General features: G+C 65.0%; 2 protein-coding genes across 13 annotated transcripts in view; one reads left to right on the top strand and one right to left on the bottom strand.

Annotated features, from left to right (window-relative positions):
* The window catches only part of SYT2 (synaptotagmin 2), a 36,515-nt gene extending 27,584 nt beyond the window's left edge, over window positions 1–8,931 (top strand). For 2 of the 3 annotated variants that reach the window (XM_036354928.1, XM_036354929.1), the window contains exons 2-9: window positions 2,016–2,210; window positions 3,239–3,405; window positions 4,060–4,179; window positions 4,449–4,616; window positions 4,919–5,086; window positions 6,453–6,570; window positions 7,231–7,364; window positions 7,487–8,931. In XM_036354928.1, the coding sequence (XP_036210821.1) occupies window positions 2,033–2,210; window positions 3,239–3,405; window positions 4,060–4,179; window positions 4,449–4,616; window positions 4,919–5,086; window positions 6,453–6,570; window positions 7,231–7,364; window positions 7,487–7,693 (1,260 nt within the window). In that variant the 5' untranslated portion in view covers window positions 2,016–2,032 and the 3' untranslated portion in view covers window positions 7,694–8,931. Of the gene's footprint in view, window positions 1–1,599; window positions 1,692–2,015; window positions 2,211–3,238; window positions 3,406–4,059; window positions 4,180–4,448; window positions 4,617–4,918; window positions 5,087–6,452; window positions 6,571–7,230; window positions 7,365–7,486 lie in introns of all 3 variants that reach the window. The other variant, XM_036354926.1, reaches the window with a different exon arrangement.
* A 3,964-nt stretch (window positions 8,932–12,895) lies between these two features.
* The window catches only part of PPP1R12B (protein phosphatase 1 regulatory subunit 12B), a 63,510-nt gene continuing 49,756 nt past the window's right edge, over window positions 12,896–26,649 (bottom strand). For 5 of the 10 annotated variants that reach the window (XM_036354746.1, XM_036354741.1, XM_036354748.1 and 2 more), the window contains 7 exons: window positions 26,110–26,126; window positions 25,137–25,281; window positions 24,489–24,593; window positions 22,449–22,502; window positions 20,039–20,089; window positions 17,592–17,744; window positions 12,896–15,205 (listed from right to left, as the gene is read on the bottom strand). In XM_036354746.1, the coding sequence (XP_036210639.1) occupies window positions 17,610–17,744; window positions 20,039–20,089; window positions 22,449–22,502; window positions 24,489–24,593; window positions 25,137–25,281; window positions 26,110–26,126 (507 nt within the window). In that variant the 3' untranslated portion in view covers window positions 12,896–15,205; window positions 17,592–17,609. Of the gene's footprint in view, window positions 15,206–17,591; window positions 17,745–19,881; window positions 19,919–20,038; window positions 20,090–22,448; window positions 22,503–24,488; window positions 24,594–25,136; window positions 25,282–26,109; window positions 26,127–26,649 lie in introns of all 10 variants that reach the window. The other 5 variants (XM_036354743.1, XM_036354752.1, XM_036354742.1 and 2 more) reach the window with 4 other exon arrangements.

Genomic DNA, 26,649 nt, shown 5'->3' on the forward strand with positions numbered 1-26,649 from the left:
GCAGGCCTGCAGAGCAGGAGGGCGAACCCTCACTTATAGGTGCACAGGTGGCTGAGCCGGGGAAACAGGCGGGCACCTGGCCTTCCGCTCCGAGCCTCAGGCCTCCGCCCGGCCTCCTCTCAAAGGGCCTGGGATTGCTGAGCGCAGCTTCGATGCCAGAGAAGGGAAATGAGTTGTCGCAGCAGGAGAGATTGAAGTTAGACTCAGGAAGGACTTTCCAGCCCTCAGTGGTCGCAGCGGCTGCCTTGTCCCGCCCGGGAAGATGCACACAGGTTACTCACCGACACGGGCAATTCATTATCGAAACATGCCCGGAAATGAATTCATGAAAACTTTATCCCCTGTCTCCCAGGACCCATGGGTCCGGAAAATAACGGCATAAATTCATCCTTAAGGGTTGAACTTTGCTAGCCCGTGCGCTCCTGCGAGAGGCATCTTGCTGGCTAACCTACTTCCATCTCATTAGCGCGGCGTCTGCAAATGCAGGTCGGGAAGATGAAACACGTTGTGTCCAGTAGCTCCTTGTTATCCGCGTCGTCCGAGGCCAGGCCCGAGGGGGACCGTCCTCGGGAGCGTGGTCCTCACGTCCTGGTCGGTTGGTTTGGGGGGGGACAGGTGGTGGTGAGTGTGGGCGTGGGTGTCACATCCCCGCCTCTAGTCTAACTCCCTTGCAGCCCACCTGCCAGGTGTGGTTGGTGGAGTTTCCATTAGTTTCCATCCAGGACTACAGCCGGGCTCTGAGCACTCTGAGTGTTTGGAGTTAAGGGATGTTCCTGCGTGTTGCTAGGAGGGCCCTGGAGGTGTGGCCCTGGGGAGGCGTGGCCCTGGGAGGCGTGGCCCTGGGGAGGCGTGGCCCTGGGAGGCATGGCCCCCGGGGAGGCGTGGCCCTGGGGAGGCATAGTTGGTCCGAGGCAGAGAGGTGGTCACACCCACTTACCCACCCCAGGCCACACGTGGCTGGTTCCCGTGGCCGCTCACGAGCGCTCAAAGATATATGTGCCAGGACCGCATGCACCTACCGCCTCACCCGGCCCTGCCACCCTCTTCAGACCTGCAGGCCAGCAAGCAGGTGCCTTCACGGGCCCGGGCCCAGCACCCGCAGCATCTCTGCCTAATGGCCTGTCTCATGCTTTCCCGCTCAGGCAGTTCTGAGCAGACAGAGGTGCTCACTCGGCTCAGGGCCCCTGGAGCCCCTGGTCATTCATCATCCTCAGCTCTGCCAGCCGCTGCCTCCCCAGGAGTGCAGCTTGAGCAGCGAGGGGGGGACTCCGCTGTTCCTTCTTGCTGGGTTCCTGCCCCGATGCCCGCACCCTGCGCCCTGGGTAGCGACTCGTCCTGGGGTGGAGGCGGCTGTGCTGTGGGGAAAGAGCATGGCTGTGCGGCCTCAGAGAGTGGAAGGAAGGGGAGAGACACAAAGGGAGAAACATGGATGTGACAAAGGCCCATTGATTGGTTGCCTCCAACATGTACCCCAACCAGGGTACACGCCCTTAACGGGCATTGAACCTAGAATCCTTTAGTCCACGGGCCGACGCTCTATCCACCAAGCCAAACCGGCTGGGCTGACACTTATTTGTTTTTTTTTTTTAAAAACCTAAGTTGCTGATACCACCATCGTTCAGGACCGGGCAAGGGCTAGGAGGCCAGAGGGCACGGCATCGCACAGACCAGACCTCTGACCTGTTCCTCACGTACGTCCCTGAGCACCAACTATGTGCGGTCAAAGATCTGCAGTCATGGTTCTTAAATCCCAGCGAAGGGCAGACAACAACTAAAACACAGCCTGTCGGTGACAAGTGCAGTGAACGGGGGGCTGGCAGTCCCAGGGGACCTCGCGGATCAGAAGTGAGCCCCATGGGGTCTGCGGGAAGGGCGTTTCAGGTCCAGAGAACAGCAGGTGTGAGGCTCCGAGTGGTCAGGGAGGACACAGCTCTCGGGGGGATGCAGCCCTGGTGTTTGGCCACAGGACTGGGGGGGGGGCCTGGCTGCTCACCTGCCCCCCCTCTCACCCACAGCCACCCCCGCGGCCACCATGTGGAACATCTTCAAGAAGAACCAGCAGCCCGAGGCGGCGCCGGCCACCACCACGGCCACCATGCCCGTCAGGCCGGTGGGCAACTCCACCGAGAGTGGGGGTGCCGGGGGGAGCAAGGAAGACATGTTTGCCAAGATAAAGGAGAAATTCTTCAATGAGATGAACAAGATCCCTCGTGAGTGTCCCCGAGGCTGTGTGTGTGTGTGTGTGTGGGGGGGTGCCCAGGGGCGCGATTGGCTGGGTTCTTTCCTGAACCGGGTTTAGGCTGTATTATTGGGGCGCCCTGTCGATAATGGGGAATGTGAGCTGGCTTACTGAAGGGAGCAGGGGGTATATAGGGCCCAACCTCCCAGGGAAACAAGTTCCTATACAATTTAGAAAACTGTCAAAAGATGAAAACAAAATATTAAAAAAATATATTTTAAAAAATGGATTTCAGAGAGGAAGCAAGAGGGAGAGAGAGAGAGAAACATCCATGATGAGAGGGAATCATGGATCAGTTGCCTCCTGCACGCCCCACACAGGGGATCAAGCCTGTAACACAGGCATGTGCCCTTGACAGGAACCCGCGACCTCCTGGTTCATAGGTCAATGCTCAACCACTGAGCCGCACTGGCCGGGCAGTGATGGACATTTTAGTACCTTATGGTGCCCCTGCCTTGTGACTTCCTGCTAAGTCTGTGTGGGAGACACAGAGGCCACACTCAGCCTCACCAGCTTACATGGTGGTCAGGACCGCGGACAGCGGCCAGGTGGTCAGGACAGCGGCCAAGTGGGTCAGGACCGCGGACAGCGGCCAGGTGGGTCAGGACCGCGGACAGCAGCCAGGTGGGTCAGGACCGCGGACAGCGGCCCCAGGTCCTTAAGGGCCGCGGACAGCACCCAGCCTGGGCACTCTGGGATCTTCCCACCTTGTCCGAGGACCACCCCACCCTCTGCAATCCGACCAGTTCTCCATGGGTCAGACTGGTCAACGCTCGTAGAGCCCAGGTCACCTCCCGCACGTTCAGCTCAAAGGCATCTCCCCGTTGGCAGGCGTGTCCACGGGGCCATGGGCTAGGTACCCGTGATAAGGCAGGTGAAGCACGTGAAACTTCCCTGAAGATCGCGCACGAGTGTGTGGTTGGACAGTGTGGGCTGGGCAGGGGCCACGGTCCCCACCCAGGGCCGGGCCCTGCTGATGTCCGGCTCTCCCGTGGGCAGTGCCCCCCTGGGCGCTGATAGCCATCACCGTGGTGGCCGGCCTCCTGCTCCTCACCTGCTGCTTCTGCATCTGCAAGAAGTGCTGCTGCCGGAAGAAGAAGAACAAGAAGGAGAAGGGCAAGGGCGCCAAGAATGCCATGAGCATGAAGGACATGAAGGGCGGGCAGGTAGGACGGGGGGGGGGGCCCGGGAGGGCACTCCTGCCCCTCGGAGGCCAAACAAGGGCCACTGGGCTCTGCAGCCACCGGGGTCCCCCCCAGACTGTAGCACAGTCCCCACCGGCTACGTCTGCAGCTTCACCTGTTGACCCAAGGTGCTCGTGGGAGGGGGACTGGTGGGGGGGACCCGTTCTTGAAAGGGCAGAGGAACAGAACATGCATCGACCCCAGGAGAGGCTGTTGGAACAAAATGTTGGAGGGAGACCCCCCATCTGGGAGGCCCCCCCAGTGGCTGTGACCCCAGAATTTTTCTCTTGACCACATTCTCCCTTCTCTCCCCACCTCTGTGGACTCGCCCTGCTCCTGCTCGCCGGGGCTGCTCGCCTGCCCGGTAAGTCTTGCCCAGGGTGTGTGGGGCCTGAGCTGGGGGAAGTATGGGGGCGGCGGGGGAGGGCTGACAAGGGAGATGCTGGGTCCTGCAGTGGAGAGGCACAGAGCGGAGCCCTGGGGGGACTGCCCGCCCCCACAGTTCCCGTCCCTGTCCCTCCCCTGACTCTGAGCTGGAGTCTGCACAGAGGCCCTCTTCCCACGGCCCCTGTGCTGGGCCTCTCATATGTGCTCTGTCCTCTCATAGCTCTGTCCCTCTCTCCGCAGCCCCCGCAGGATGATGATGATGCAGAGACCGGCCTCACCGAGGGGGAGGGGGAGGGCGAGGAGGAGAAGGAGCCGGAGAACCTGGGCAAGCTGCAGTTCTCCCTGGACTACGACTTCCAGGCCAACCAGGTGGGCGGCTGGAGGCGGGCGGCAGGGGACAGAAACCACCCCTCTCTGCCAGGGGCAGGCTGGAAGGACCCCTGGCCCCACTCCCTCCATTAACCCACCCCACCTTGGGCCAGTCGGTGGCCTCTCAACTCCGGTGACCCCTGTGTTGTCCTGAGTTCTTAGGGGTGGAGGGGGACGATCCTTCTCCTGCCCCAGCTTTCCTCCCGACCCAGGCCTCTGGGAAGGTTGCTGGTGCGGTCCTGAGACCCTGCGGCCCCCTGTCTCCACAGCTGACCGTCGGCGTGCTGCAGGCTGCAGAACTGCCTGCCCTGGACATGGGAGGCACCTCAGACCCTTACGTAAAAGTCTTCCTCCTCCCAGACAAGAAGAAGAAATATGAGACCAAAGTGCACCGGAAGACGCTGAACCCCGCCTTCAACGAGACCTTCACCTTCAAGGTGACGAGGGCCGGAGGGTGGACCCCAGGCCCGCCTGCCTCCTGCTCACCTCTCCCGGCTCCCGGCTCTATGCCGTGGCTGAGTTCACGGAACCAACTCAGCCTGGAATGATGGCGGCTGGATCGCCCCCCCCCCCAATCCCAACTGTTCCCCCAGAGCCCGGGTCTTCCCTCCGTCTCCACGGCCTCACCGGGAGTCCTGCGGACAGCGGGGAGAACGCTGGGCCCAGGGCCCGGCCCACAGCAGCCCATGCAGGTGTGTGAGCCGCCCCGACCTGCTCTGACCCCGCCTGTGCCCTGCAGGTGCCGTACCAGGAGCTGGGGGGCAAGACCCTGGTGATGGCCATCTATGACTTCGACCGCTTCTCCAAGCACGACATCATCGGGGAGGTGAAGGTGCCCATGAACACGGTGGACCTCGGCCAGCCCATCGAGGAGTGGAGAGACCTGCAGGGCGGCGAGAAGGAGGAGGTGAGAGCAGAGATGTGTTTGTTTTGTTCTCTGTTGAGTCCATCAGCTTGCTCCCCACCCCACACCTCCTCCCAGGCCTGTTCTCTTGGTGGAGAGCGAACCATCTCACTGGGGCAAGGACAGGAGGGACACAGGGATGGACCACGGTGGCCACATAGGTGCTCACGTGCTCCACCTGTTGACCCAAGGTGCTTGTGGGAGGGGGACTGGTGGGGGGACCCATTCTTGAAAGGTCAGAGGAACAGAACACACATCCAACCCGGGAGAGGCTGTTGGGACGAAATGTTGGAGGTAGACCCCCATCTGGCTTACTGGACCGCGGCCAGCGGCCAGGTGGTCAGCACCGCGGACAGCGGCCCCAGGTCCTTAAGGGCCGTGGACAGCATCCCAGCCTGGGCACTCTGTGGGAAAGTACAACTTTCTTTTTAAAAAAATATTTTTATTAATTTCAGAGAGGAAGGGGGAGAGAGAGAGAAACATCGATGGTGACAGAGAATCATCCATCAGCTGCCTCCTGCCCGCCCCCCACTGGGGACAGAGCCTGCAACCCGGGCCTGTGCCCCGACTGGGAATCGAACCCTGACCTCCTGGTTCATAGGTCGACGCTCAACCCCTGAGCCACGCCGGCCGGGCCACTTACCAGAGATTTATCCAGCACCTACTGTGTGCCTGAGCTCGCCCCCTGTCCCGGCCAAGCCCCGCAGTGTGCCCCGCGTTCCCAGCTGTGATGGAGGGGAGAAAAGAGGCCCTTAAGGAACCTTCTCCACCTGGGGGCCGGCGCTGTCCCGGGGAAGGGCCCGCAGCTGAGCCGTGGGCAGGGGGTGGGGGGATGGCCCGTCTCTGAGAAGCGGTGACTGCAGCCCGGTGGGCAGAGACCTCCGGGGTCGCCCCCTCCCCGCTCAGTGGCTGTGGGACGTTGCGCACATCCTCCCGTCTCTGATCCTCCGCCTGTCCCTCCGCAAGGACTCCCGCCCGTTCACCGGAAGGGGCTGCAGTGACAAGAGCAGGGAAAGGGCCGCAAAGTGCTCTGGGGTCCGCGTGTCCTCACGCGCAGCCGTCCCGGTGGGCGGACACGTGGGGGGACGGTGCCCAGGTGCTGCCTCCAGGGCCCTGGCTATCAGGCCCGTCCACCTGGCTGAGGCCTGGGGTAGCAGGAGGCCTGGCTATCATGCCCGCCGCCCGCCAGGCACCACCGCCCACACCTGCCTGCAGCCTGTCTCCACGCCCCGGGCTGCTCGCTCGCTCGCTCCCTTGTTCTCCCCTTGGGGGGGGGGGGGGTCTGACGCTGAGACACCTGCTGGGGGCGGGAGGGCCGTGCCCGAGGCGCGGGGGTGGCCGAGCTGACCGGTCCCGCCTCCCTGCGCAGCCGGAGAAGCTGGGCGACATCTGCACGTCCCTGCGCTACGTGCCCACGGCCGGGAAGCTCACCGTCTGCATCCTCGAGGCCAAGAACCTGAAGAAGATGGACGTGGGCGGCCTCTCAGGTACCTGCAGCGCTTCTGGCCGCCACTGGGTGGCAGCAGCGAGCCAGTTCCCTTGGGCACTGCCACCCGAGGCCTCCCGCCTGGGACAGGCGGCTCCGAGGCTGAGTCCCCCCACCCCCCACCCCCACCCTCACCCCCACCCCACCCCGAGGGCAGGACCGGGCAGCAGGGCGTCGGGCTCCCCGGAGCCCCCTTTCTCCGAGGGCCCCCTTCCCGGCTCCGAGATGCCTTCGGGGCTGTGCTCTGAGTCCGAGGTTTAGGATTCTCCTTCCCCCAGGAAGCGTGGGTGCCCCCACAATCCGGATTCCACCCTGGGAGGGACCTGGGGGGCGGGAAGGGCCTGGCGGGGGCCTGGCCCCCGGCACAGGCGGGCGTCTGCTGGCCGTGCCTCCCCAGGAGCAGGTGTGACCTCGGCCAGGCCTCGTCCCCTCTGTGGGCACCTGGGGGTTCCCTCCTCCCCCCGTGAGAGGCGCTGGGGGCACCTGGGGGTTCCCTCCTCCTCCGTGAGAGGCGCTGGGGGCACTTGGGGGTTCCCTACTCCCCCCGTGAGAGGCGCTGGGGGCCCTGGGGGTTCCCAACCCCGTCAGAGGCGCTGAGGGCCTTGGGGTCCCCCCCCCCCGTGAGAGGCACTGAGGGCACCTGGTGGCTCTCCCTGTGCAGACCCCTACGTGAAGATCCACCTGATGCAGAACGGCAAGAGGCTCAAGAAGAAGAAGACGACGGTGAAGAAGAAGACGCTGAACCCCTACTTCAACGAGTCCTTCAGCTTCGAGATCCCCTTCGAGCAGATCCAGGTGCCTGGGCCTTGGGGGGCCGGCGGGCGGGCAGGCGGGTGGCCCGCGGTCTGGGCTCGAGGGGAGCAGGGCGGGCATGGCCCCCCTCCGCCGGCCGACCCCGCCCCTTCTGTCCCCGGCAGAAAGTCCAGGTGGTGGTCACGGTGCTGGACTACGACAAGCTGGGCAAGAACGAGGCCATCGGCAAGATCTTCGTGGGCAGCAACGCCACGGGCACGGAGCTGCGGCACTGGTCCGACATGCTGGCCAACCCGCGCCGGCCCATCGCCCAGTGGCACTCGCTGAAGCCCGAGGAGGAGGTGGACGCTCTCCTGGGCAAGAACAAGTAGGAGCAGCGGCCGCCGCGGCCGCAGGGCCGGCTCGGACGACAGACCCAGAGCTCTCGATACCTCAGTTACGCCCTCGAGGTTCCCCCCCTGTGGTCGCGTCCTCGTTCCCCTTCCTTTCCGTCTGTTTAAAGACCGGCTTCCCGCTGGCGGCTCTGAGGAGCCTCCCCAACCAGCGGACGAGGAGCCCGGCTCTTGTCACCGTCCGGGAGCCGCTCGCTGCATGCCCGTCACCGCCATCGTCATCGCGGTCCCATCAGGGTCCCTCGGTCCCAGCCTCGCCCGAGCCTCACAGGAGTGAGGCCCTCTAGTGGCAGAAAGTCTTGACGTGTCCCCTTTTTTGCGTGTTCTGGGCCCACACAATGGCACTTCCTGTGTCCTGGGGGGGAAGGCTGCACAGTGGCCAGCGACGGTGTGCACACTTGTCCACATGTGTGTGCACACGTGTCCACATGTGGGTGCACACGTATACACTGTGTGTGAGTGCATTGTGTGTGCATGCGTGCAAGGGCATTGTGCACACGTGTGTGTGCGCGGACATTGTGCACACGTGCGTGTGCGTGTGTGTGAGTGCATGTGTGTAAGGGCACTGTGCACACGTGTGTGTGCATGTGTGAGGGCATTGTGCACACGTGTGTGCATGCATGTGAGCATCTCCACATTCCTGGAACGAGCCATGGACAGCGCACTGCTGCAGGAACGGAAGGCTCTCCGGGGACCCTGACGCCACCGCAGGTCCTCGGTCTGCGTGGGAGGCAGCGGTGGCGAAGGCCCCGGACCCGCTCAGCTGCCGGAAGCGCCCGCCCTCCTCACGGGCGACCCTCTGGGAGGCGAGCTGTGGGGATGGATCTGTCCGGAGCCAGGACCAAGCCCTGCCACCGTGGACTTCCTGCGCTCAGCGCGGTGGCCCACGGGGGTGGCTTCTGGGACATTCGTGGACGGGAGCCGTTTGCCGGGTTGGTCGGCCTCCGAGGGGACTGTCAGTCCCGGGATCTCACGCTCCTTGACCGTTCATCTCACACCACAAAGAACCAGGGGCCCCGTGACCCCGAGACCAAGCGCCCCTCCTGGACCCTTGCCCCCCGCTCCCCCCCGCCCCGGGGGAGCAGACGCCCCACGGTCCACGCCCTCATTTCCCATCATGCTTTGGCTTGTTTCCTCTCTTAAACCAAGTGAAGCAACCTGTCGGCAGGCCCGGCGCCCGCGGAGCCAGAGGGACGTTGGCTGGTTTAGTCCCCGAGGTCCAGGTGAGGTGGGGGGGGGGGGGCGGGCAGACAGGGCACGGAGGGTCCCCGGCGCCCGCGGAGCCAGAGGGACGTTGGCTGGTTTAGTCCCCGAGGTCCAGGTGAGGCGGGGGGGTGGGGTGGGGTGGGCAGACAGGGCACGGAGGGTCCCCGGCGCCCGCGGAGCCAGAGGGACGTTGGCTGGTTTAGTCCCCGAGGTCCAGGTGAGGCGGGGGGTGGGGGGTGGGCAGACAGGGCACGGAGGGTCCCCGGCTCCCACCCCTCGGCCCTCCTGGCCGGAGGCTGGTGGGCAGCGGCGTGGCCCCGGGCGTGTGGCACCCACTGCCCTTCCTCGGGAGGAGGCTCCGAACTCCGAGAGGCAGGGCCCCCTCCAAACGGGGGTGGAGGACACTGGGGTTGCTCCCCACGCTCTCGTCCCCGCCCGTCTCCCTGTGCCCCCAGCATTGATAAAAAGCCATATATATGTTCCCATCGGCACGGAGTCCCCTTCCAGACCCACAGCCGGGCGAGCGAGGCAGCCCCCCAGCCGTGCACCCCTCCCTCAGCCCAGAAGCCCACAGGCCCCCCACATCCATGAGAACTCTCCTCCCCAGATTACCCCCCCCCCCCATCCCCTCGGCTTCCTTGGCGTCTGGGACAGGTGGCCGGTGTTGGAGCAGCAGCACCAGGTGCAGGCAGCTTCTGTTTTACCAAGAGGAGGAGGGGCGTGGTCTTGGCTTTGCCACCTTCAGCTGGAGGGGGGGTGAGGGGACCCTCCACCCGAAACGGGGGAGCAGCTCGGCCTCGCCGCCTCTCAGAGCCCCCTCCCCGCAGCCTTGGGACGTGGAAGTCCGTTCCTGGACCCTGTGTGCGCGCACGTGTGTGTATGTGTGTGTGTTCTCATGATGAGGCGGGAGGACCCCACAGGGTGAGGAGCGTGTAGGGCAGGGGGTGCCCGCAGAGACGGAGGTCAGAGGTCCCTGGGCTCCGCCCCCTGCTCCAGAGCAGTGGGACTTTGGTGCTTTCTCAGGGTGTGTCCCCCTCATTCCCTCCCACGAACCTTATCACAGACTCTCCAGTCAATCTCACCCCCCTTCCCCGCCCACCTACCGGCCCCCCACCTTCCCCGCCTTCCCGAGCCCAGGTCGACCTCACACAGGCTCCTCTGGGTCTTGTTGCTCTGGGCCCACCTCTAGGGGTCGGCCTCGAGGGTTGGGGATGGGGCTGAGAGTCTGTGTTGGCTCCAGAGACACCTGGGTGTGGGGGGCCATGGGCCCCGTCGAGCCGTTCAGCAGAAGGCGCCTGTCCGGCTTGCATAGGAGTTCTCCCCACTGGGGACGGCGTTACCCAAGCCACAGGGCACGTTCTGAGCCCTTGCTGCCCCGTGGGTTTCTTTCTGGGCCCTTAGGGAGTGGGGTGCCGGCCCCACGTAGGAGGCAGTGGGGGCTGGAGGCCTCCGGGGCTGGGAGTCTGAAACCATGAAAACAGCCCCACCCCGAACCCAGGTGAGGCCAGGAGGCTGGGCTTTCTCCTTCCTCCTCGGGGATCTTTCCGGAAGGAAGCAGAGGTGGGGGAGCAGGTGCCGGACATGAGAGGGAAGTGAGATTCCAGGGGTCCCTCCGCTCTGTACCCTCTCCCGCAGGATCTGTCGGGGTGCGAGGCCTGCCCAGGGCTTCAGCCAGGGAAGGGGGGTTGCAGCCACCCTCGAGGCAGTGGGGCCCGTGGGGGAGCCCAGAGGTTGAGAACTGTCCCCCTCCACCAGCCCCCTCTCCCCACCCCTGGGGGAGGGCAGGCAGGGAAGTGTCCCAGGCCGGATCTTGGGGCCCAGAGCCCTGTGACATGAACAGTGAAACTGTTAAATGTAGGGGCGTCCCAGGCACAACTTGGGACACAACCCACTGAATGTACTTGGCTGTGTGTCCCTGACATTCGAGTCTAACTGGCCGGGCTGTGGGTTCTGTGACCGTGTTTCCCGGGGGGGGGGGGGGGGCGGCTCGTCCGGTGGAGACAGGTCCCCAAGGGCTTCTCCCCTGGGTTTTGAGCTGCAATATGATGGAGGAGGACGCTGAGGCTTGAAGACACATGAATATACTTTATTTTTTAAGCGACAACAAAACCAGAACCTTCTGAAGCCATTTGAGCCCCCCCCACTCCGCCCCCCGTGGGTACAGTTGTCTGTAACTGACCCCGCCCCCCTAGACGCCTGACCGAGCCTCATCCCACATGCATGTCTTCCTGTGAGCAGCGCATGGCCCAGCTGAGCGCCGGCCCCTCCCCCGAGTCTGTGTCCGAGAAGTCTGTCACCGCCCCCCCCCCTGCTCACCCACTGGGAACCGCCCCCCACCCCTCACCCTCCGCCGTTGCCAGCCCTGGGGTTGCTGGCGCCTGAGCCCCCCCCCCCCCCAGGGTCCCCTCTGTCTGCAGGGCTGACCTGGCCGTGCTGTGTCCAGCCCCCTGCTGTCTGGTGTCCGTGTGTGTGTGTGGTGTCCCCCCACCCACTGTGTGAACTAACTGACAAGCCATACAGGGGCCCCCCAGGACCCCCCCCCTTGGCTCCCGACCCCCTACAAAGGGCTCCCCGCTGCTTCCTTCTGCTCAGCCCGTGTGGTGAGGGCGAAGGTGCCCAGGGTCTGCACCCGTGGTGGACGGCCAGGCTGGGCACCCCAGGGGGGCCTGTCCAGGCACCTGGCGGGCATGTGCAGCCAGGCAGGGGCTCAGCCTGCGGTCAGGCTCCCGTCACCGCTGGGGTGGACGGTGCTCACTTCCCACGTGGGGTCAGGTCTGGATGACCAACGAGGGGGACCCGCTCTTCCTATCGCCCCTCCTGCCGTCTGACCGAGGGCACCTGAGGCTGCAGGGCCGCCCGGAGGGTGGAGGGCAGGTCTAGATGGGGGAGCACTCGGGGGAGCACGGGGCTCCAGCCCGCCTGCAGCCCCGGCCCGGCCGGCAGGGCACACGGCTCCCGGAGCTCAGCTTGGAAGGGCGGGTGGGGCCTGGGCATCAGGCAGGTGTCGGACGGGCCACAGGGGCCGGGTGGGCTCTGCCCTTCGTGATGTGAGCACACGGGCCCGGCCCCACCAGGGCCACCTTCATCTTCACAGAACACGCGGCAGCCTGTCCCCCCGCCCCCCACCTGCCTGGCGATGCTCTCACCCCTCGTGTGGCCCCTTGTTCTCGTCTGATCTCGTCAAATCGTTATTTTGTAATGAGCTGCGTCTCCTTATTAAAGAAATGAGCTGAGAGAAACCTGGGGGTGGGGCGTGTCTGGCTGTGTTTGCTGGGGGGCGGGGGGGGGGGGCAGGCGGGGGAGGGGGGTCTGGGCTCCGAGGGCAGCAGCCTGCGTGGCGGAGGCCGCTCCCTGGGGTGGGGATGGAGGCCCTGAGCGGGGCTTGGGGGAGCCTGGCCCCGGGTCTGGAAAGAGAATTCCTACACGGTCCCCCGCCAACTGCCTCAAAGACTTCAAATGTCTGACTTTGGAGGCAAAGGTGTTGGGGACCAAAGACAGGGCTGCGGCTCTCAGCCTGCCCTGTGCCGGCCGAACGGCAGCCTTGACGTGGGGGTTTGTTCTGCTGTGGACCGGGGCACGGAGAGCAGCCGAGCAGCCGGTCGGTGCTGGCCTGGGCCAGCCGGTCAGCCAGTCACAACCGGGAGCCGGCAGAGGCTTTGTCTCTGGCTACGGCCACGTGGACGTGGAGGGTGCACATCTTGTCTGAGCTCTGTCTCCACGGAAATACACGGCACCCTGGCCTGGTGGCTCTGTGGGTCCTCACTGGGCCTCGCCTCGGCCGGACTCTCGGACCTGCCCTGGGGACCCTGGCCATGGCCGAGGTGGGCGGGGCCCCGGCATGGGTGGGCGTGCCCCAGGGCAGAGGTGGGCGGGGCCCGGGGCGTGGGTGTGTCCTAGGGCAGAGGTGGGCGGGGCCCGGGGCAGAGGCGGTGACGTGAGAGGGAGGCCCACTACCCGTTTTAGGCGCAGAGCCAGTCAAGTCGAAACACGTTTATTGGCTGTAAAGACCGCTGTGCGCAGGCGCCACACAGTGAGTTACTCCCACACAGGAACTCAGTGACATTAGGCAACACCCACCAGCAAACCACTCGCCCACTCGGGTCGGAAGGCCACGCGAAGGTGCATACAAATACATTCAGCTCAGTGGCCTGCTGCCCGCTCGGCGCCCACCCGGCATTTACAGCGGCAGAGCCCGGCCCACGCAGCGCCCGCTGACCCGGGGGAAGTGGAGACGGACGGACGGAGGGGGATGGGGACCAGAGTCGCCCGAGGGCGAGTCCTGGGATCGGGGTCGGGTAGGTGGTTTGGGGAAGCGTGAGCTCCCAGGGCTCGGACCCTGTCCCGGTGGGATGCGGCCACGCTGCCCCCGGTCCAACCTCAGGTGCGGCCGGGGCCCCGCTGGGAGTCTGGGACAGGCCGGGGTCACGTGGCGGCTGGTCCTCGGAGGCCTCCCTGCCCTCGGGGAGGAGCGGAGGGTGTGAGGGAGGCGGGGGGAGGGCAGGCGCGGCCGAGGTGAGGGCGGCTCACGCTCGGTGGGACTCAGGTTAACGAGGAGCTCAGACTCTCGAAGGCTCCGCGGCCCACACACCACGTGCGCGCCTGCCTCTGACCAGGACACCTGCGCCTCTGCGCTCCGGGCACCTGCTGGTCAGGTTCCTGCTTTTTCTCTGCCCCAGACAGTTCCCTGGCGGCCATGGCCATTTCTGGCGGCCGTTCAGTCCCTTTTGTGCAACCTCACCAGGAGCCGACAGGCGGCCAGGAGCCGGCCCGGAGGGCCATGCCATCGGGAGGCCACTGAGGTCTCCGCTTGGCTGGAGGCTGAGGTCTGAGCCACCAGGGGCCCACCCCACCTGCCCCTCGATGGACCCGACCGCCTGCCTCCTTGCGCCTTGGGGTCCCTGTCCCTCCTCTCCCCGCACCTGCCTTCCGAGAGCGACTACAACAGGGCTGAGTGTTCCCCATGGGTGTCCCCCGCAGACCCAGGGAGCGGCCCTGCCCCTCCTCACCTCGCCTGCCGTCCGCAGCTCAGACACTGCGTGGGGGCCTCCACCTGTGGCTACTGTGGGCCTCGCTCGGGCAGGGACAGCTGTGTCCACTCAGGGTGCCCCGGGGGGAAGGAGGCCCAGATGGAGGCCCCCTGCCAGGCTCCAGGGAACCAGGGGTCGCCCTCCCCGCTGCCTGGTGCTCCATCCCAGGTCTGCACGGGCTCCGGGCAGCGGAGTGAGGGACGGACAGACACCGGACACCTGCCTGAGGAAGGTAATGGCACAGAGTCCCCGGACCCCGGTGTTTCCTGAGGCTGGGAAGCTGGCGCTTCATTATGGGAACTTTCTGGCAAGAGGAGGCGTCGTGAGCGCGAGGGGCACGGCTCTGGGGAAGGCACACAGGTCGGACGGACGTCCTCCTAACAATCCCGCTTTCTTTTCCTGAGAAGAGGCAGCCCCTCCCCGCCCGCCCGCCCAGCGGAGCAGCCCAGTGCCTGTGGGCTCCCAGCCAGAGGCCGTGGGGGCAGTGCTGTCTGTCCCTGAGCCCCCACACTGCTCCCCCTGAGCGGCCCTGGGGGCAGACGGGACCTCACCGCAGCCCCAGGACCAGGAGCCTCTGACTGACCTGCACAGACAAACCGCCCTGTCGGCAGCACCGCTCCTCGCACGCCCGCGCCACCCACCTCCGTCCTGGGGCCCGGCCGGTGCAGGAGGCGGCGAGGGGAGGGGCCTGTGGACCAAGCCCTGAGCAGGGGCAGTGGGAGATGTCAGGGAGGCTGCTGCCTCTGGGGAGGCCCGGGAGCTGTCTCCGTTTAGAGTGCGGGAGGCGGTGGAGCAGAAAGAGGAAACAGGACAGGCCTGGGGGGGGGTGGGGGGCGAGGACATTGGGGGTGAAGGCTGCTGACGGAGACCCCAGGGTCTTGGGGAGCAGGTCTGTGCACTCCCAGCCCTGGGTGGCAGCCCCACCCAACCTCCTGCCCCACACGGGGTCCTGCAGGGGCCACTGCGAGGCTCTGGTCGGGTCCAGGGCCAGTGGGGACGGCGGCGAGCAGCAAGGCCCAGGCTGAGCGGGCACAGCGGGGCGGAGGTGGGGCGGTGTGGAGGGTGCAGAGGCGCAGAGCAGGTGACGCGGGATGGGCAGGCGGCCTTCCCCACAGGCCCTCTGCCGGAAGGCGAGTCTGGGGCAGCAGCTGGCCTCCATCTGCGGCCGCGGCTACTTGGACAGTTTGCTGATGACTCTGATGAGGGCGCCGTTCTCATCTTTTAGCCTCTGGTTGTCCGACTTCAGTTCTGTTAACACCTGCGGGAGAGGGAGGGTGTCACAGCCCTGAGCACCACCTGCCCCCAGGGCCAGTCATGTGACCATGTACGGAGGTCAGGCCCGGTGCCCCATCAGCCCACCAGAGCCCTGGTGTCGCCGCAGGTTCAGGGGTGGCTGCCCCTCCAGGGAACAGGTGCCGCGGGCAGGAGGGTGGCCCTCCCACCACCGCAGGCATGCGTGTCGCCCACCAGGAACCAGAGGGTGCACAGCCGTGGGCGCACATGCAAACCCTGTGGGGTGGGGTGCAGTGCCTGTGCGGACGCTGCGAAAGCGGAGGGGGTCAGAGACCCTAGAACCATGCCCGCGCGCGCGCGCGGCAGGGCAGGTGTCCCAGGACTGACCGCCGAACAAACAGGCAAGCCACCAACTGCGGGGTTCCTACGACAGAACCGCCATGCCCTTGTCCCTGCCAGAGAGGGACCCGTAGGGCCCACAGGCAGTCAGGCGGCCGCTCCCAGAACCTCCTCCAGACCCTGCCTCCTGCCCACCCTGCAGCCCGACCCCAGGGCCGAGCACTGCCCACGGCCACAGATGCCCAGTGCACCTGCCTGGCCCCAGGGCCACACGGCGCAGCTGCATTCATCTGAGGGCTGGGCTGAGGTGCCCCCCTTTGGAATCCTCACCCAAGGGCACCCTTTTCACCCATCTAGAGACGGGAAGGGAGAGAGACACATCGATCGGTTGCCTCCCATATGCGCCCCGACCGGAGAGGTGACCTGGAACCTGGGCAGATGCCTGACTGGGAGCAGAGCCCAGGGCCCTTCAGTGCACAGGCTGACGCTCCAACCCACTGAGCCACACCAGCCGGGTCCCACCCCTTTTAAAAATGTACAAATTCCTCTCAAGCCTGGGTGACCTCAGACTTAATTCTTTGGGGGGGGGGGGGGGAAGACACTGGACAGCGATTTCCCAGCTGCACGGACCCTGGAGGGTGTCCCGACCTCACTGGGTGGGCGTTGGGTAGGAACACCTGAAGGCAGATGCTGTGCTAGGGAGCGACTGCCATGTCAGTTCCCTGGACGTCAGCTCCCCCAATTCTCAAGCCCCAGTTCACCACGACCGATGTGGTCCTTGGACAAATAAAACGGAGTCTGTGTCTCAGGTATTACTTCCTCCCGCCTCTGACAAGCAGTGTCGGCAAGGACCACGGCCTGAAGCTGCAGGGACGGCGCGGGCGCTGCCTGGCAGCTGGGGGGTCAGTGCTGGGGACAGTGGGACAGGGCGCGGCTCCGGGCCTGCTGCCTGGTGTGGAGCTGGCCTCCACCACGTACTGAGTGATGGAATTTGGAACTCGGGCCTTTCGTATGAGAAATGACTGTTCTGGGCAACAAGGAAGGAAAAGCTGTGAAGCACCGGCCAGGCTTTAACCCGACCTTCACCATGGTTACCATCGCCGTGGTTACCACCCGCATGCTATGCTGCCTCCCTGAAAGAGGGACACCGCGAATAACTGGGGCACCTGTGGGCCCATCTCCAGCTCCAGCTTTCAGGAGTCTCGGGGTGACTTTAAGCGGGGAGCCATCTCTCTGTGCCGGGGGCACCCCTCGTGGGTGCGAGCTGCCTGCTGCCAACCGGAGGCTCCGCAAACAGGCAGAGGACAAGCCGGCCCTGAGAGGCTCCCGAGGCGGCTGCCAGGCGCTAAGCTCCTCCACCCTCTCGTACGGAGGACCGGCCTGTGAGCTCGCCTTTCAGACCTCGTGTAGGGAGGGCTGGGACCAAACCCGCGGTTCTCTTCTCCGGAGACGAACCCGACCCATCTCCCTGCAAGGCCAGCCCACGGCTCTGCCTGCAGCCACACGCGGGGGCCTGCACACGCCAGGCCCATGATTTGTGAAGGGGGAGCAATGCCCCCAGAGGGAGGAGGACCACGTGGGAGGGAGGCTGACACACGCACCTCCACCAGCCTGGGCTGCCGATGGCTTTGCTGGCGCAGGTGCCGGGCACGGCAGCCTCCAGGCCAGCCCCCCAGCCGGCCCCCGGTTAGATGGGGAGCTGGCTCTGTGTGCTCCGGAAAAGGCCATGGTCTCAGCCCTGGTTTCACAGACCCCTTGGGGCTGGGCCTAGGCACGCACATGCCGCAATCCACGCCCACTGTGACCCCCAGGCGCAACCCCCAACTGCTCCGGGGACCAGGCTGCATCTGGTGGAGACAGCGCGGCCTGCGTGGTGTGACCCGTGCACACCTGTGCGTACCCATGGCATGTCCAGTTTCTGGGCAACCTTCCTGCACAGACCTCAGCCAGCAGGCCCTCCCTGACCTGGCCGTCCCACAGGCCTCATCCTGGCTCCTTTGCACGACCAGCCTTGACAGCGCCTGATGGGCTCCGGTGGATGAGCCCGAGCGGCAGCAAGGGGAGCGACCTGCCTGCAGAGGGCGCGGCGGCTAGAGCTCCTGGGACTGCGCGGACTCCATGGACGCCGAGAGCCGGGCCACCACGCGGGCCAGCGCCCTGTTCTCAGCCTGCAGCTGGGCGTTCATCTGCTTCAGGGTTTGGATCTGTTTGAGCTGGTGGAGGTTCTGCAGGGACACGAGGCACGACAGAGAGACAGAAAGACAGACAGACCAGGAGATGAGAGCAGGCAGAGGCCACACAACTCGGTTAGTCTTGGTTTGCATGCGAGAAAGGAGACGAGAGGAGCAGGGATGGAGGGAAGCGGAGCCTGCCCTCCCCGCGAAGGCAGCCATGCGCACGCACGGCTCGGCTCCAAAGCCACCTGCTTGCTCTCAGGGCGACACCCTGTGGCTGGGCCCGCGGGCTCGGAGCTGTGGGTGCGGTCGAGCCACAACCTGGGACCCTCCATGGTCATGGCCAGGAGATGGGGACCCAGTGTGTCCCGGTGAGGCTGCCCCTCTGTCTCCCGCCCCGGGCCCCTGTTCGGCTTCTCTGTCTGGGTCCTGCTTCACCTCATGACTTTTTTCTCTAAAGTAAAGAGCAGCCTGAGTAGGTATTTTCCGGGTGAAGCGGCTACTAGAACTGGAGGGACACGTCCCATGGACGGTCCTGACCTGCCAGTGGCCGTCGGCATCGTGGAGGTCAGGCGCCCCAGCTCCATCAGCTCACGCTGGGCTGACGCTCATGTCGGGGGTGCATGTGCATGAGGAACAGCCCCACGTCCCAGCCTCGCGCTGCGGGACCCCCAGGGACACGTAAGGGCCTGCTCACTGCCTGACCCGCGGCCGCCACTCCTGGGCGCAGAGGACTGGCATGTGAGGGCTGCGTGGAGGCAGACAGAACCTGTGGGCCGCAGGGGCCACAGGAGAGTCATCAGGACCACACAGGACCGTCTGCCACCCCCAGATATGAGGACAGAGATGGAGGGTGAGGGGAAGAGCAAGGAAATGAAAGAGGCATGAGGGGGACAGAGAAAAGGAAACAGCACAGACAACACACGGAATCTCTGTCCCCACGAGGGACGCCAGCTTGGGAAACGGTCGGCACCGAGCAGTCCCAAGTCGCCATTGGAGGGCCAGGACCAGCAGCCGCCCCCCGGCCGGCCGCAGGGAAGACAGAGCAGGCTCCGGGGCTACACATGGACACACCCAAGGGATGGGGGGAGGGACCACGTCAGAACCAAAGGAAGTCCCGCCTCGCCCTCCTCTGAGACTGGCGTGGGCCCACGGCCTCCCTCCCTGAACGCAGCCTCGACTGCACGCAGGTCGGGGGTGGGGGGTTGGGGGGGTGGTCTGGAGGACTCAGCAGGAGGCAGGAGGCGCCTGTGGAACGTTCCAGAGGGAAGGCACTGGGCAGGCTGGGGATGGAGTCTTTCCAGAGGAAACAGTAAATGCAGGAGCGGACGCTGCGGGCCCTCGTGCAGGGACCTGGGAAGGGCTGGTGCTTCTCAGAGGCTGCCGCCGACGTGACCAGCCTGAGGTGGACGCAGCCCAGACAAGAGCGGCCGCGCAGCTCCCGCCTGCACCTCCCAGGACCGGGGAGTCTGGTGGCCACGGCGTGACCACAGCCCGCTCCCACCTCCCGGCTCCCGTCCCCTGGGCTTTCTACACGACTCGCCTGAGTCCGAACAGGCGCCACTGAGGGTCCCTGGAGGCCACCCTGCACCTGCTCCGGCCGACGCCCGGGGCCTAAGAGCCTGCGTAGCTGAGTGCGCGGCAGACACAGCCCCTGGCCCTCAGCTCGGCCAGGTCCCAGGCTGGACGGATGCTGGCCACGGCTCATGACTTGCTGTGTCCACAAGAAGCACCCCTTGGCCCACTCCCCCCAACTTCACGCGGCTTAAGTTTCTGCCTCCAAAGGCACAGACAGACCTTGTCCGGTCCTGACAAGCCTTTTCAGTAGATTCACCGTGAGCCAGCAGACAACAGGCACCTCTCCACACGCCAGGGCACGGCACCCACCGCCAGGGCACCAGGCAAACACTCTCACCGAGTGAGGGACCCCGCGGAGGGAAGCTGAGCCGTGCTAAGCGGCTGCGGGTGCTGGCGTCATGCACGCAGGGCGGCGCTCCCAGCCTCCGGGAGGCCCAGCAGCCCCGGCCCAGCTGCTGCGGGGTGGGGGGCAGTGAGCGAGGTGAGGTGTGGCCTCGGCCTGCTGCCTGAGGCAGCCCGACATCACGGAGTGCCTCGGGGGGACCACCGGCTGTGGACAGACCCCGACTTCGTGCAGCGCGGGCTGTGGTGGGAGGGCGGCGGCACCTACCTGAGGCCCGGGCAGCTGCCGCCTGTCCACCCAGCCCCTGAGGAAACCACAGATCAGCCCACGCCTGCCCCAGCGTCCCCGCAGCCGAGGCAGCGCTGCTCCCCGAGGGGCTGGGTCAGGACTCAGCCTGGGAACCCACAGAGGACCCTCTCCGTACCTTCATCTCCTCCTCCATCTCGGACATCTTCCGCTCCAGGGCCCGCCGCTCCTGTTAACAGACAATGCACATGTGGACTCAGCAGGGAGTCCATGCTGCCTCAGGGCCGCCAGTAACCAACAGTCAAGGCTCAGGCAAACTGCCCAGGAGGCTGCCTGCCCTGCTTCCCTGGCACTGTCTCTGCACCTCCCCCCACAGCTCCCCCCTACAGCTCCCCCCACAGCTCCCCTCCACAACTCCCCCCACAGCTCCCCCCTCAGCTCCCGCCAGCTCCCGCCCCTCAGTTCCCCCCTCAGTTCCCCCCCAGCTCCTGCCCCTCAGTTCCCGCTCCTCAGTTCCCCCAGCTCCCGCCCCTCAGTTCCCCCAGCTCCCGCCCCTCAGTACCTCCCTCAGCCCCCCCAGCTCCCGCCCCTCAGTTCCTCCCTCAGTTCCCCCTCAGTTCCCGCCCCTCAGTTCCCCCTCAGCTCCCCCCACAGCTCCCCCCAGCTCCCGCCCCTCAGTTCCCCTTCAGCTCCCCCCAGCTCCCACCCCTCAGTTCCCCCCTCAGCTCCCGCCCCTCAGTTCCCCCCCAGCTCCTGCCCCTCAGTTCCTGCCCCTCAGTTCCCCCCAGCTCCTGCCCCTCAGCTCCCCCCCAGCTCCCGCCCCTCAGTCCCCCCCCAGCTCCCGCCCCTCAGTTCCTCCCTTAGTTCCCCCTCAGTTCCCGCCCATCAGTTCCCCCTCAGCTCCCCCCACAGCTCCCCCCCAGCTCCCGCCCCTCAGTTCCCCTTCAGCTCCCCCCAGCTCCCACCCCTCAGTTCCCCCCTCAGCTCCTGCCCCTCAGCTCCCCGCCACAGCTCCCACCATCAGTTCCCAACAGCTCCCGCCCCTCAGCTCCCCCCACAGCTCCCACCATCAGTTCCCCCCCTCTGTTCCCCGCCACAGCTCCCCCCCACAGCTCCCACCCTCAGTTCCCCCCATCATTTCCCCCCCTCAGTTCCCCCCAGCTCCTGCCCCTCAGTTCCCCCCTCAGTTTCCCCCCAGCACCCGCCCCTCAGCTCCCCCCCACAGCTCCCACCATCAGTTCCCCCGCACAGCTCCCCCCTCAGTTCCCCCCCATAGCTCCTGCCCCTCAGCTCCCCCCTCAGTTCCCACCATCAGTTCCCCCCCACAGCTCCCGCCCTTCAGCTCCCACCCCTTAGTTCCCCCCCAGAGCTCCCGCCCCTCAGTTCTCCTCCACAGCTCCCCCCCACAGCTCCCGCCCCTCAGCTCCCACCGCTTAGTTCCCCCCCAGAGCTCCCGCCCCTCAGTTCTCCTCCACAGCTCCCCCCCACAGCTCCAGCCCCTCAGCTCCCACCCCTTAGTTCCCCCCCACAGCTCCCGCCCCTCAGCTCCGCCCACAGCTCCCGCCCCTCAGCTCCGCCCACAGCTCCCGCCCCTCAGCTCCGCCCACAGCTCCCGCCCCTCAGCTCCGCCCACAGCTCCCGCCCCTCAGCTCCGCCCACAGCTCCCGCCCCTCAGCTCCCACCCGACAGCTAGGAACACAGGGACACCAGGGCTCGCTCAGCCACCTGGGGGTTCACTCACAGGACACCAGGCAACGAGAACCTCTCAAGGAGTCCCGACTCCCCGCAGGGCGCCCTGTTCCTTGGGAGCTGCTGGTCACCAGGGGTCAGAGGCTGAGCTGACTCCCCCCTCCCCCCAAGGATTCCAGGACAATGGGGCCTCGTGATTAGATGAGACACCAGCCAAGGGAATAAATGCGTCACTAAAGCCAGCTGCTTTCCAACTGAAGAGGGGATGAGAGCATGCGCCCCAGGGTCAGGCAGCGCAGGGGTCACCAATGCACCAGAGTCTTCCCGATCCAAGAGCGTCCGATTCCAGAAAAACATTCTGAATGCAGCCGGAGGCCAGCAACTAACAGGAACACTCCCCCAGGGCGAGGCTCTGCGGCTCATGCTCCATCACAGCCCGGAGGGTCCCTCTGCCCCAGGGGATGGGAGGGCAGAGCCTGGGCCGTGTGTGTGGTGCAGTGTATTTGTGTGCATGCATGTGGTGCAGTGTGCACAGTGTGTGCATGTATGCAGTATGCGTGTGCATGTAGTGTACTTTGTGTGCAGGTGGTGTACTGTGTGTGCATGCATACAGTGTATGCGTGTGGTATACTGTGTGTGTGTGTGTGTGTGTGTGTGTATGAGCAGGTCTGCCTATAGGCAGGACACTGACCCTCCCAGGACCTACCCCCACACAGGACGTGTGGAAGGACTGACCGTCTGAAGCCCAAGGACGAGCAATGAGCTGCCGTCCACGTCAGACAGAAAGAATTTATGACCGAGCTGGGAGTGGAATGCGGTCCCCCCGCCTAAGACGCGCTTTTTCCACTGGCACACACAACAGGAGAGGCTCGGGAAGGAGGACACAGGGGGCTGCCTACCCGCTTCTCCACCTCCAGCAGCGAGGACCTGTCGGGCGTCTTCTCCTGTTTCTGCTGAAGAAGGGGGGGGAGTGTGTCACGGAGCCGTCCCAGGCGGGCGTCTGGGCAGCCCCACTGTGGAGGCGGAGGTGGAGGTGGAGGTGACAGCAGGCTCCGGGCGCCCGGTATGCCCTGCCGTCTGCAGGGCCCCGTGTTCGGCAGCCACCGTGCAGACGGCCCTCTGGGCCTGCCCCTCCAGCTCACCAGCCCTCGCGTCCTCCCTAGAGTCCCCCGAGTGAGCACGGGGCCCTCTCCTCTGAGAGCGGGCACTCCTGAGCGGGGCCTGGGCCACCCCACTGCACTCTGCTTTTCCCCGGAGCAGTGGCCTCCCCGCTGTGGGCCTCAGGGTCCTCGGGAGGCTCCTGCTGTCTCCCCAGTTGGACCAGACCCGGCCCCCTTCTTTCACACATGGAGCTCCCAGATAAGCTGATTTTATTTGAATGAAAGATGAGAACTTGACTCTAGGTCACAGCGAGGGCAGAGTCGGCAGGGCAGGTCATGGCTGCCCCACGGAAGGGGGAGGTGAGGGGGAGTGGAGAGCGGCCTGGCACCAGGAGCTGCCCAGAGCTCCTCTCTCGGCAGGCACTGGACCCAGACACCCCGTGGCTCTGCCTGCAGAGGTTCCTTTTTTCAAAAAACTAAGGAACAGCCAGAAGTAACAGCACAGCTGAGAACGTGCTCCTGTCCTGTGGGCTCTCCCCTGTCCTGAAGGTCACGTCCCTTGTTCTTTTTAAAAAAATATATATTTTTTTATTGATTTCAGAGAGGAAGGGAGAGGGAGAGAGAGAGAGAGCTAGAAACATCCACGATGAGAGAGAATCATGAATCGGCTATCTCTTGCACACCCCCTACTGGGGACGGAGCCCGCAACCCGGGCATGTGCCCTGTTCGGGAATCGAACCATGACCGCTGGTTCATCGGTCTACTCAACCACTGAGTCACGCCAGCTGGGCATGTCCCCTGTCCTGAAGGTCACACCCCGTCCTGAAGGTCATGCTGTCTCCTGCGGAAGCCGTCCCGTCCTGTCAGTCTGCATCCCTGGCTGAGAAGCAAGGTCTGTGAGGACTGCACTTACTAGTCGTTCACGTCCACAAAGAACTGGGTTTTTGTTGTTCTTTAGAACTTAGCGCCCTTAGAGCTCAATGGGCCTTCAGTGCACCGACGCCAGGTATCCCTGGGGAACCGTCTCCATGAGGATGGGAGGCTCTGCCCTCTCCTGCCAAACACTCCACTTTTGGCCAATCAGCAGCGACTTGCTTTGCAGCAGCACCACTTCTCCTGAACTTCAATAGTGCATATTTGGCAAAACTAAGGACATTACGACACACCCAGCAAGCAGTGGCTGGAAAGGCAGATTTTATTCCAGCACCCTGCACCCGTTGGTCAGCAACAGCTGAGACTGCGGACCCTGAAGGTCGGCCTAGGGCAGGGAGGGCGGGCAGGGGAAGTCCATCCTCCTGCGAGGTGCTGGGTGAGGTCTGGATTGACTGACAGCTCATTGGCTGTTGAGATAAAAGCAGCTTCGGACAGCCGGGTCTGCTGAGTGTGGACTGGCGGGGAGGGTGGAGAGCAGGGAGGGCGGACTGGCAGGGACTGGGCTGCCGGGGTTGAGTCCACCCCTCGGCCTCACTCTTTCCCTGAGGCTGAGACCTGCTTTTCTTGTCCCACTGAAGTCACTTAACGCCCCAGGAGCCCCCGTGGGGGAACCAGGCCGCAGGACAGAAGCTCTGCAGGGGCTGGACCCTCCGTCCACCACCACCTCTGCCCTGAGCAGCCGCTGCCTCAGGCCTCTGTGCCCTGAGCTGGCGTGTGACAGGGCTCCTTGTCCCTCTCTGGGAGGACCTGGGGGACGAGGCAGAACAGGCTGGGACTGGCCTCATCCCACGAGATCGATGATTCCCATTTAGGCACCAGGAGTTGCTCCCGGGACTAGCGACCATCCCGCCTCAGCAGATGCTGATTAACCTGCTGCCCCCGCCCCTGAGGGCCCCGCCCCCTCACCTGGGCCACCTTCTCCAGCCTGGACTTGACATCTGCCAGCTCCAGCTGGGCCTCCTGCAGCTTGGTCTTCAGCTTCTGGTTTTCAGTCAGGGCGCCCTCATAGAGCTGGGGAGCGAGTGGTCTGTCACCTTGGGGGTCGCCCAGCAAGAACCACCACCCGCCACCCACGGGGGGGGGGGGTGTTTTCTAGGGAACGTGTCCGTTTACTGGTCTGCACCCCTCCCCACCCCCGTCAGTGGAGGCCCTGGTGCTGACCACAGCCACAGGCTCGACCTCCACACAGTCCCTTCCCCGCCTGGAAGCCACAGCTCACCCGGAAACAGCTGCTCACACCCTATGTGAACTGTGTTCTCAGAGCCAGCCCCGTGCGCACTGATTGGTCAAGTTCTGCTTAACAAACAAACGCTTTCCTCACAAAACCGTTCTTCGGTCACCTCCTCTGCGAGGTGGAGGAGAGTGATGGGGGCAAACCTGTGAACCCGCGGCCACTCTGGACAGGCCGGTGGGCAGGAGGTCCCCGGGCGACCGAGCTGGGGGCAGCGGGAGGCCTGGGTGTGATCACTGCCTGCCCTCAGCTCCATCAGACGGGGCGCACGTCCCACCAGCAAAGGCCGCAGCCCGCGAACCGCACGCCGAGCAGGACGCTACCTTCTTATAGTCCCTGCCGCTGTCCTCGTCCACGCGGCTGGCCAGGTTGGCCAGGCGGGCCTCCCGCGCCTCCCTGCGCGCTCTCGCCGAGGCCCGGTCCCCATAGGAGTCGCTGGCCGTGGGGTTGCTGCCTCCAGACTCCAACCTGTGGGGACACCCGGAGACGCACTGATGTCAGGTGGGCTCTGAGGACGGAAGGTGCGGAAGGACAGCGAGCCTTTTCTGAGAAGCGCTTGGGCGCCAGCCGACACATGCAGACGCCCCTTCCCTGACCCCACCCCCAGCTGCTGGGACCAGAGGTGGAGCCACCTCGTGGAGGAGGAGGAGGAGGAGGAGGAGGAGGAGGAGGAGGAGGAGGAGGAGGAGCAGGGGGCTATCGCTGGCCAAGAATGGAGCTTACTTGAAAAAGTGGTGGTTTAGACCCAAATGCTATCTTAAATCTTAGAGCTTTTCAAATTAATTTAGGGTTGAACTGCTTCTCTTAAGAGTGTGCTTTTTAAAGCAAAAGTTTCTTGGATCTCAACAGCCCTGGGAAATGATTCCAGTGACTGGCCAGGGAATCAGAAACACATGGACTTGGAGCTCGAGCTGCAGGCCTGGGAGGAATGGTGATGGGGCAGTGGGCTCGGGCCCTGCAGGCCGAGGGGGTGGTGATGGTGGTGATGGGGGGAGTGGTCACGGGCCCTGCAGGCCTGGGGAGAGGAGGAGGGATGTGGGGAGGGAAGGAGGGGTGTGGGGAGGGGAGGAGGAGTGGTCAGGAGCGCTGCAGGTCTGTGGGGTCCAGATGTCTGGGGTCCAGAAGGCCCCCCCCGCGCGGCTCTGTACTCCACACCAGACTGTGCTGCCTGCTCAGGGTGTGAGTGCTGTGGGGCCGTGGAAAGGGAGGGACTGAGGGACACGCTACACTAGGAAGCGGTGTGTCAGACATGCACTCACACGAGAGCTAAGCATGCGGGGAAACGGTCCTTCTTACCTAGAAAGTCTTTCGTGCTGGAGAAAGGAAGAGACAAAAAACAAAACAAAGATTAGAAACCAGCATCAGCAAGGGAGAGGTACCCACGTCTCCATTCGCAAACACTTTTCAGACCAGGCCTCCCGCAGGTCGCACTGCGCGGCGGCAGAGGGGTGCGTCGAGAGCAGGGGTCCTGGCAGCAGCCCCCCCTCTGCGCCAGGACTCTGCCCTGGAGACAGGGGACACGCTTCCAGCACAGGGAGCGGCAAAATGGGAACAGTCACTGCCTGCCCCCTCCTGCTCCAGGAGCCAGGCAGGTCACCAACCCCGGCAAACATCAAGCTCCGGAGGGCGCCCGCCGTCTCTGTCTCCCGGGCCTGCAGTGACGGCCGGGGAGGGACAGTCCCCATCCCAGTCGGACGGACGGCGGAAAAAGCTCTGGGGCCTCAGAAGAAAGGACTCAGGAGCAAACGAGGCGCGGACATGGGGCCAGGGCAACCCAGACATGACAGTTCTTCGCTTCACATTTAATTTTAGTCATCAATGACCTTTACCCTCTTA

This window comes from Myotis myotis, unplaced genomic scaffold, assembly GCF_014108235.1.
Source record: "Myotis myotis isolate mMyoMyo1 unplaced genomic scaffold, mMyoMyo1.p scaffold_m19_p_21, whole genome shotgun sequence".
Taxonomy (NCBI): Eukaryota; Metazoa; Chordata; class Mammalia; order Chiroptera; family Vespertilionidae; genus Myotis; species Myotis myotis.